This window comes from Impatiens glandulifera, chromosome 1, assembly GCF_907164915.1.
Source record: "Impatiens glandulifera chromosome 1, dImpGla2.1, whole genome shotgun sequence".
NCBI classification, from domain to species: Eukaryota; Viridiplantae; Streptophyta; class Magnoliopsida; order Ericales; family Balsaminaceae; genus Impatiens; species Impatiens glandulifera.
In genome coordinates this window covers 61,732,888-61,743,997 of record NC_061862.1, presented here as the reverse complement: position 1 = coordinate 61,743,997, position 11,110 = coordinate 61,732,888, and the positions used below count along the sequence as shown (strand labels likewise).

Genomic DNA, 11,110 nt, shown 5'->3' with positions numbered 1-11,110 from the left:
TTAAATAATAATAATAAATAAATAACATTATAAAAATTTATAATTACAAAATTAATTATATTAATTAATTAATTTAAATAAATAATAACTTTATTTTTTAAATTTTAAATATAAATTTGTTTTTTATAGTAAAATCGTATAAAACCGTAAAATCAAAATTATTTATAAACTTGTAAAATCGTAAAATTTTATTATCATAAATTTAAAATCGTAAGAGTTTACTTAAAATTAGACTCGTTAGCCTAATGTGAAATCGTAAAATTGTAAGATTTTAAGAGTTAACTCGAGATTTTGACAGCCTTGTTACCGACAGACTCTACTGACTTTTCTAAACGAATCGCAGAAAGCATCATAATAATAGTATTATGAATGATACGCATCGTACGATTACGATCATTGAAAGTTCGATTATTTTTTTTCAACCAGATAATTCACTAAAAAATAATTTGGATGATAATCCAAATATTTAGGTCTGTCATATCAGTCGCATCAATCCAAACTTCCCAGTAACTACCCAAAGACTCGGGAACCACCCAATAAATCTTAGTAATACTGCACAAAAGAATCAAAACACTAGTCATCCCTCGACAATACAAAAGTAAGTGAGTTCAACATTTTTGTGACACATACGACTAGCCATAGTACAATATTTTTCGTGCACATATCATCTGTTAGAATTTTACCATGAATAACGTTTTATCCAAAAAACGAGATCTTAGATGGAATTTTTGACTCCCAAAACTTTTCCCAACAAAAATTATATGAAATCATCTTAATGAATAACTTGTAGCAATGCCCCACATGAAAACTATCCATATTTTGTCAACGCATAACGTCTTGTTCAGACGGTGACACTTGTTTTTTTTAAATTAAAGGAGAACTAGCATGACACCCCACAGTCATGGTCCCCCGCAGGTGACACTTGTTTGTGTTCTACATAAAGTAAATTTTTTTATGGGACAAAGTCTCCATATTGATTAATCTCCTTATATATTTAATTCGACTACCGATACCACTAGACCGAGTATCAAACATGTCATTAATGATGACATTTCTACCTATAGCAACAGAAGCAAGCTCAATATACGTCATAAGTGGACTTTTAACATTACATCAAATCTCGTATCAAAATTTAATTGAAGAACCATCCCCGCAATGAATCTAGACTGCTCACGAAAACATTTCCACATAAAATAAATTCCCCTTCAAATGCTATACCCCATTGGATAATTAGACATTTTGGTGAATTAACTAGAACAATCATTACCATACTTACATCTGATTATTAATGCCCAAAGACTATTCTGCTTCATTGCAAATCTACTATATCATTTTAATTGAATAGTCTTATTAAAAAAATAAGATCTCGAATATCTAGACATTTTTAATCTTTAAAACATTTAACATTATCTCAACTAACTAGATGATAAAACGATGAGTTGGAAGATCCCCCTAGAAATTTACACATTATTCTATCTATTTTTACCGACACACTCTTGGGGAGAATGAATAACGATATCATATATGGATATAGATGACAACACACTCTTAATGAGAATTAGCCGACCCATTTCGAGAGTATTTTACTTTTCTATCTAGACAGTTACATTCCATTTTAGTGATAATCGAGTCTCAAAAGACCTTGGATCGAAATTTAACACTTAATGGCATATCAAGATGTGTTGACGGACAATCATCAATTCTGAACCTCAATACATTTGACAAAAGCACATTTTTCACGTCTTGAATTAATTGAGTCAATGCACTAATTGACTATTAATACGGCATCATAAATTTGATAATATTTAAATAAATTACTATATGACTGTCTTTAACACATCTACAACATGTTGGTCAAACATTTTGCAACAATTTTATATAATGACGAAACGAGACTAGTATGCTTAAAATTCTCATGTCTAATTTGCATGTCAAAATATTCAAACTCTATGAATAAATTATTATTTTTATTGGGTATCGGCCAAATTTAAATTCATCCAAAAAAAAATTCACTAAATTCGATACATAATTATAAAAATAATTTAGTTTAATTGATTAATTATTATTTTTATACAGCCTCAATTCTTATAAAGTATAGACAAGATAATATATTATTTAAAATTAATCTTGAAAAAGCGAGTCAACTCAGACAAGACCTAACCAGTGGTTCAAACGTCTTCGTCCCTACGCGAAGATTACAGCTTTGGGTATTATTCGAATTCTTCTTCTTCTTCCTTCTTCCACCTGTAGATGGCCTCAGCAATCTCACTGAACGAATGGGAATTCATCAACGACGACGGCTTCGTCTACAAGCGACAGAAACGTTACCCAGACCCGACGATCACCACCGACGCTCCACCATCGACAGATCCCTTAGCTGAAGAACACAACAGGAAGGAGACAAAGAAGAGAGCTTTGATGAATTTACGTCTCAAGTACCAAGAAGAAATTTCCCGCTGGGAACTATTATCAAACATGTTGAAGGCGATGCAGGACAAAGCTCTTAGTTCTTCTCAATTATCCAATAGTTCGCTTCAATCGCCTGTCGTTCTTTTGACAGGGAATGTTTATCATCGCCAACTCGATGAACTACTGATTCGAGTAAAACAAATCATCATATCTTATCTCTTTTCATTATTGTATTTGGTGAAACCCTAGATTGTATAATTGATTTTTATTAACTGTTGCAGGAAGAGTGTGAAGAAAGTATTATGGAAGATTTATCAAACCTTTGTGATGTAGTGGAATCCGTTTGTAGCTTGAGTGAAGATAATATAAAGCAGACATTAGTGAATCTTCCAATCTGGACTTCATCTCCCCAAGAGCTCATGAGTTCACTATGTGAAAACTGATGATTATGGATTTTGGGTTTTTGTTAGTAGGTAGGTAAGCACAAACTGTAACTGTAATGCAATAATTGAGACAAGAAGAAGAAGAAGAAGATGAAGATCTTCCCTCCATTGTAAACTACTATTATAGTAAAGGATCAGTAATTCTAGATTTGAGCAATTATTTCTGATAGGATGTATGTTCAAAGGAAGTTTAGCTTTAATTTGAGAAATCCTCTCATTATTGAATAGATAAATGTTCCTTTTTAGCAAATCTCCATTCTTGATTGAAAGGGAATATTTTGAATAAATGGTTTCTCTTTATGGCTCTAGTTATATATTATTTCAATTACAATAAGCTTTAGTTAAGAGATTTATGTTCGATTCTTAATAAAACGACTTGATCATGATGGTGGGGGTTGTTTTGTCAGCCTACTTCATACAAATGAAAGATCCTAGCAGTGGGTTGTTGTGTCAGAGTAGACTACTCGATTATCAATGAAATTATAAGATCATGGCGGTGTGTTGTTGTGTCAACCTACTTCGGTTAAGGGATTTATGTTCAATTCTCAATGAATCCACAATTCTCAAGAGTGTGGTGGTGTTGTCAGCCTACTTTAGGCAAGAGATTTTATGTTCGATTCTCAATAAAAACACAATATCGTGACATTGGGTTCCAACCCACTTCGGGTAAGATCATGACGAAGCTGGATTTATCACAAGTTCACCACCAATCTAAGATGAAAGTGGTTAATTTCTAAAAAAAACTATGACCTAAACTATAATATGATTTTTTACTTCATTTAGTACAGAGATTATGTTTTGAATCAGGATTCTTCTGAATCGAAAATAACTGAGTTGTCAAATAAAAGGTAAAATCATATTATAAGTAGGACAGATCTCCCATGTTATTTAGGTAAAATACTATAAGTCTATAATAGTAGCAAACATTCTGCTAAACCAACATGTGATTTAACAGATTTACAAATTTATTTAACCTTAATAATTCTCGCCCTTTTGGCTAAGGAAACAAGGGACATTAGCCATATAATAAAGAAGATTTAGTAGATAAGATAATCAAGATATATAGTTGATGAGTGGAATCATATTTTTATGCAGACCTTCTTCTATAAAGGCTATAAGCCACAGCAACAGTTGCAACTGCTCCAAACACAGCCATTGTTGCAAGAACATCACTTTTCTCCCATTTTTCTGTCCAGCAAGAAGACAGATTGCAGAAACTCTTCTTCTTCTCATTCTCAATCTCCTTCTTTTCCTCATCTCTGCAGCATGAAATACCATTAGAGCTCACCTGGCAACAACTTGATACATTCTCTTTCTCTTCAATGATTTCTTCTTGATCCTTCTTTTTCTCTTTCTTTTTCTTCTTCTCATGTTGTCCATTCAATTCTTTTCCATTAGAATTCACCTCTCCATCCTCCTTTTTAGCTTCTTCGACATGAACGCCCATTTGCCCTCTGAAATCAAGATATAATTTGGATTATAATCCAAAAAAAAATCTATATTTGTTATGTTTGCCAACAAGAATTTGGGTCATGATCCAGAAATGGAGCCAAAAATCACACTATATAATCTGCATCATAATCCAGATTCCAGATACAAAATAAAGTAAAAAACTATAGTGTAACCTATATCATGATCTAGACAGCAATCTTATACCAAACAGAAAGAAAAAATAATAATATCTTTCAATTTTAAGTTTCGCAGTTATTCAATGTGATTGTGAAATTATTTGCAATTTAAGCACATGTTTGACAAAGGTGCAACACTAAAACAATTTAGCAATTGAAACAGGCATAAGAATATATGGGTTCATTTGTGTAATTATTTCAAGTTTTCATATTGAATTTGCACAAATGAATCATTCTTGCCCCAAATATGATACAAAATATACACGAGTTTTGCATGTTGAAGTCAATTTTGCTGACATTTTATCTGAAAAACTAATGCACTAGATGTGTAACAAAATGCAATTTCAGGAAAATACAAGTGTTTCTCAAGTAATCGCGGAACATAACAAAGATGAAATAAAACACAACTAAGACTGAAAGCAACATGCTTTTCTCTCGCAGTTCAACATATTTTGTCATTCTAAAATATAGGCTCACTCTCTTACAAATCCAAAGATTCTGAAGAACAAACAACTCCTTTCTCAATGAAATTATATGTTGAATTGCATTGCAAGCAAATAAGAAAGTCATGCTCTAACAGTGAATATGCATAATTATTTATTGTAATGTAAGCCTTCTCGTGCCACTTATGTTGTTAGGCCTGGAGCTTTTTAAGCTCCATACTAAACTATACAAACCGGCTATTAGGGTCAGATTGGTATTTAGCAAAATAACTGAATCAACATCAGCGGTCATCCCTATTTTATACTCAAAATTAGTTGAGTTCTATATTAATGTTGGGATGGACAAAGAAATTTTAGCACATATAAACCAACTTGAAACTATTGAAAGATGTAACAGTTCATTAATATTTTTAGTTCATATCCATCAACATGAATATGTTCAGGCTTGGTATTCTTCCTAAGTTACTACAGTTTGCTGCATTTGTTGAACACTTCAACAACCTTTAGACTTTATTTGCCTTTCACTAATTGTCTATCTATTTTAAATAGTGATTATCTATCGCTAGTATTGATAAGACATCTTTATAACAATCAAAGTTTGACATTGGAGGACTTGTTCAAGTTATTATTTTGTTGGTGTCTTTGTACTTGAATTCGTTTAATTAATTATTTTCAAGTTAGTTCACAAGCATGTGGAATGAGAATTTGTGGATGTATAGGGTCGGATATCCAAATGATTGACAAACAAACTGACCCTATATATGATACAACTGATCCTTCGGCTATAGGGTCTTGAGAGAGTAAAAATCAATTTATTAGGGCAATATTTATATTTAAAAACTGTCATTATAAACATAATCCCTCAAATTAGGGATTGTCTATCTTTAAACTTTGTAATAATCATCTTCTAAGTATTTATGAACAAATCTAGATTGATTTGACTGAATACCAAGAAGGTCCTCATAAACAACAAGGATGCATCTCACCAGATGTGAACACAAATGCCCTAAGCGTCAAAATCTTATAAGAAAGACAATGGTTTTATCATAAAAAAAAAAAAGCAGCATGAAATGAACCCATGTAAAGATTTCCAGCCTTTAATGCATCATCTCATACACCAAATTAGAACCGCATATTTAAGCTTTTTTCTAACAGTTGTAATAGTAAAAAGGTAGATACATAAACATGTATAGAGAGGAAAATGCCCAAGTACAAACCTCAGAAGTCGTTCTATGACCACTCCCTTAGCGATATGAGAATCAAGCAAGTCAGCCACATCACTTGGGGCGACATAACCATACCTGGGAGTTAGAATGAACTATTGAGTGTTAAATTGGCTAAGTAACCAAGAGTTATAACAATAAAAAATGACATCTAAGTACCAATTCAAATATGGCTTAAGGTGAAAGGTTTTCAAGACATAGATAGACACTATTTGTATTATTAGAAATTGTCTTTCAACAACTCTATTATTACAAACTTACTAGTGAAATATGAATTAATGATTATAACTTACCAGTGACCTGTAATTTTTCCCTCTGAATCAGGACTGAAAATTATTAAGTTCCCAGCATACTTGTGACCTCCAACATGGGAGCAGGCACTCACAAACACCTGATCCTTCAAAGTCCTAAACTCAATCTCCTCATTAAACTTCTCAATAAGAGCTGGGCCACAAACACCACACCTTTTATCTCTACTAGTATGAGCGCACACAAATACATGAGAGCCTGTCAGCACACTCTGCACCCCAAAGGTCCATGGTTTGCCGTTCACAAGTACATCCTCCACAAAACTATCAACATTTGACTCCTCAAGGCCCCTTTAGTTATTCAAACACACAATCACAAAAACTATGAGCTGAAAATTATATCAGATTTGTTTCCTAATTGCTCAATACAGGAAGAAATCAACAAAATTGCTACAAAACAAGGCGTTAACTTACCTATATTTGATCATCTCAGGGAAAATGAGAACGTCGCCATCCAAAAACTCCGTCCCTTCCAATCCTTGGCATATAGTAATACGAGTCTGCCACAATAAATCCCACAGTGAAGTTCATTGGATCGGATTGTTCATAAAAAAATACTACGGTGTTGAGTTCTTTTACAGACTCCAAAAGTAAATAGAGACAAACCTGAACAAGTATGTCCTTCCTGCGGGCTTTAAAAGCCCCATAGAGAAGCTTGGGAAGCAGATCAGAGTCGGAGGTCTCGATTCGAGGAGGCCAAGACTGGTAGGTTTTGTAGCAGAGAAATATATGACGATCGTAGGGATCGACGGAACCAGCAAGATTGGTCTGGTACATTTCTGGACGCTGGAATCCGAACTTGGTGAGATCGTCTGTAACTTCGGCCATGGTGACGAATTCCGGTGAGATGGATTGAGTTTGAGAAAAGGAGTTGGTGGTGAGGACGGAGAGAGATGAGAGCCAGCGACAATGGAAGGGGAAGGGAGCGCCGGCAGGAGAGAGGTTTGAGATGGAAAGCAGCCGCCGGACGGGGGGAAGAAATGGAAGTCCAAATCGAAGGGAGGCCAGTTTCGATTTAGACTAGTAGTAGTATTCAGACTTGAAAGAGCATGGGGGGCAGGGATAGGGCAATATGTGCGTGTGGGGTATATACGTGGACCGTGGCCAATTTAATTTTCTAATTATTTCTTTATTTAGTCGGTAACAGAAGTTTGATTAATCTTACTTTGATTATTATTATTTTTTATTTAAAATTATATAATGGTCCTGATTGGAAAATACAGATTTGAAGATTGATTTGGATGAAATTGTGTGACGAATTAGATTTAAACTATGAGAAATTGGACTAAATGACCCTAAAGATAGGGTCATTTGCGTCTGTGGTCACTGATAATAAAATTTGATCGGGTGACCACTTTATTTATTTTTTTTTGACAAAATTACCCTTTTCGCGTAACGCGGAGGGAGTTCGCGTTTCGCGAAGTGAAACGGTATTGATATATATACTCAAATTTTTTCATTTCTCTCATTTTGTTTCTCTCTCAAGGTGTCCTCTCTCTCATTTTGTCGGCGGCGGCGTAAACTCCGGCGACGGCGACTACTATAACCTAAATCTACAAAGATAAGAAACTTCATCCTTGAATCTATGTTTATATAACAGATTTATGTTCTTATTTGTATTTCTTCATTCGAAACCCTAACCCAAATGGTTTTATTTTCATGTTTCCAGTATCTTTATCTAAAAACCCTAAATGAATTTATGTTCTTATTGTCTATTATCTTCATTTCAAACGATTTATGTTATTTTTAATGAAACCCTAACCCTAAATTAATTAAATTTGTTAATATTGGTTCATATTTGTTAATATTTGTTCATATTTGTTAATATTGGTTCATACTGGTTCATATTGGTTCATTTTTTGTTCATCTTATTGTTCTTATGTCGATGATGATATTTGCAGATCATATGGGTTCCGTTTCACGAAGGGCTTCTCGTTACGCGAAGGGCTTCTCGTTACGCGAAGGGCTTCTCGTTACGCGAAGGGCTTCTCGTTACGCGAAGGGCTTCTCGTTTCGCGAAGGGCTTCTCGTTTTGCGAAGGGCTTCCTTTATGCATTCATAGAGTATGTGCACACAAGAGGCATGAAAGGTCTGTCTGTAATTTGTATAGATCGATGTTATATTTTATATGTGTGTGTTTATTTCTTTTCCTGATTTCTAGCCCTACATGTGTTTCCTATAGCTGCATATAAACAAGCTGATGGAATAAAGATTGATAATAGAAGAGTGCTTGTCGATGTTGAACGAGGTAGAACAGTTCCAAACTGGAAACCTCGTCGACTTGGTAGGGGTCTAGGAACAACCAGGATTGGAGGTGAAGATGTAAATAAAAAACAATTGGGGAGGTAATTGATTATGATGCCTTTTACTTTCATAAGCCTCTTTAGAAACTTTAAGTGAATTTTTTCTTTATATGTTACCTTCTCAATGTATTTGCTGAACAACTTGAGTTAAATTTTGAAGAGGAAAGAATGCAATGATGGTTGTATATCTAATAGAGCTTGCATCCACTACCTATAACAAGTAGACAATATGAGATCTTTTAATCTGCATAATTTTTATAATTTTCTTCACTTTCATTTCCCATCATGTGTAGGGAAAAATCCCGTGAAAAGGAAAGATATAGAGAGGGTGATAGGGAGAAATCTCGTGAGCGATCTTATGAGAAGCCAACGGATCGTGATGAACCGGAGGATGAAGTGGAGGGATTGTATGAACATGAATGTCGTCAACGACACCATTTCCTCCATTTTTTGTTTTTTTATAGCTATATATATGATAACTCTCTAGTCTAGTTTGAAACTTCTTGGTGAGTATGAATGATAAAACATTCCATTTTGGTGAGTTTTATCTTAAATTTCTATCCCAAATTGTAAATAACAAAAATATGTTTATCATTTAATTTCTTTAGGTGACAGGATGAAAGTACAATATTACATTAATAATTAGAAAAGTTTCATATATATCCGATTATAAAAATAAAACAGATAAAAGAAATGAAGCTTCCTTTTAATTAGAGTATCTAAGGAAATGAAGCTTATTTTAATTTCCATTAGGATTAGGTTTAATAATGCAAATTGGATTAAAGTCCCTTAATATGAAGGGAAGTTTATCCAAGTCCAATCTCAATTTATCTATGTCTCCCCCTATCAAAATGCAATTCTACAAACAAACCCTTTAACATATAATTATAGAACACCTAAATGAAAACAACTCAATTGTATTGACTATTGAGAAAACCCTTCATCCATAACGTCGGCACTTAGCCGGTTTTCGTCTTGCTGTAAGTACTTCTTCACTGAATTCCGACCCATTTCTTTCAATATCTTCGCCCAAGATTAGATTCGTGAAGCCCTTCGCGAAACGAGAAGCCCTTCGCGTAACGAGAAGCCCTTCGCGTAACGAGAAGCCCTTCGTGAAACGGAACCCATATGATCTGCAAATATCATCATCGACATAAGAATAATAAGATGAACAAAAAATGAACCAATATGAACCAATATGAACCAGTATGAACCAATATTAATAAATATGAACAAATATGAACAAATATGAACCAATATGAACAGATTTAATTGATTTAGGGTTAGGGTTTCATTAAAAAGAACATAAATCGTTTGAAATGAAGATAATAGACAATAAGAACATAAATTGATTTAGGGTTTTCAGATGGAGATATTAGAAACATGAACATAAATCGATTTGGGTTAGGGTTAGGGTTTGAAATTAAGATATGGAAATAAGAGCATAAATCTGTATTATAAACATCGATTCAGGGTTAAGGTTTCTTATCTTTGTAGATTCAAGGCATAGCCGAAGTCGCTGTCGCCGAAGTTTCGCCGCCGCCGCCGTTTCGCCGCCGACGAACAAGAACAGAGAGAGAAGAGAGAGAAGAGAGAGAAACGAAATGAAGAAAATGAAAAAAATTTGAGTATATATATTCACACTGTTTCACTTCGCGTTTCGCGAAGTCCCTTCGCGTTACGCGAAAAGGGTAATTTCGTCTAAAAAAAATAAAGTGGTCACCAGATCAATTTTATTATTAAATGACCACGGAGGCAAATAACCCCATTTTTTTGGGTCATTTCGTCCAATTTCCTTAAACTATAGTTATAGTGTGAAATGTACTTTAATTAAAAAGTAGAAAATATAATGAGATTGAAAATTTGCATAGTAAGAGTATTAGGTGAGAGATGTAAGAAATGCATAACAAAGAAAAAGATAGAGGAGGTTAATTTATTGTTTGGGTTTGGGTTTGGATTTGGGTTTGGGTTTGGGATTGGGATTGGGATTGGGATTGGGATTGAAATTGAAATTGGAATCTATATATATATATAATAATGATGCTTAATTTTCAAAGTGTCCGGATTGACGCTAGAGTATATTTCAAACTTGCAACCTAACAAAAACAAATACAATTCTTTAACCAACTAGGCTAATAAAACTTTATATTTTAAATTCAACACCAAATTTGATGAACGCAAAACGTTTTAACATTAATAAAAGTTCAACTTTTTAACTAACTAATTTATATATATATATATATATAATGATGCTTAATTTTTAAAGTGTCCGGATTGTCCGGTCGAGAGCTGTCGTTAATTTGGATATTTGGGTCGGATTGTGGGTTGACCCACTCATAAACTTAAAACGGTT

General features: G+C 33.7%; 2 protein-coding genes across 2 annotated transcripts; one reads left to right on the top strand and one right to left on the bottom strand.

Moving 5' to 3' along the window:
- Nucleotides 1-2,154: 2,154 nt before the first annotated feature.
- LOC124921843 lies at nt 2,155-3,160 on the top strand. The gene is made up of 2 exons (XM_047462542.1): nt 2,155-2,601; nt 2,691-3,160. Exons 1-2 carry the CDS (start codon nt 2,251-2,253, stop codon nt 2,850-2,852), a joined length of 513 nt encoding a protein of 170 aa, XP_047318498.1. The 5' UTR covers nt 2,155-2,250; the 3' UTR covers nt 2,853-3,160.
- Nucleotides 3,161-3,690: 530 nt separating this feature from the next.
- LOC124917411 (altered inheritance of mitochondria protein 32) lies at nt 3,691-7,491 on the bottom strand. The gene is made up of 5 exons (XM_047457864.1): nt 7,061-7,491; nt 6,869-6,954; nt 6,440-6,745; nt 6,141-6,224; nt 3,691-4,306 (listed from the first exon to the last, which is right to left on the bottom strand). The coding sequence occupies exons 1-5, from the start codon at nt 7,280-7,282 to the stop codon at nt 3,940-3,942; spliced, it is 1,065 nt and encodes a 354-aa protein (XP_047313820.1). The 5' UTR covers nt 7,283-7,491; the 3' UTR covers nt 3,691-3,939.
- Between the last annotated feature and the right edge of the window lie 3,619 nt (nt 7,492-11,110).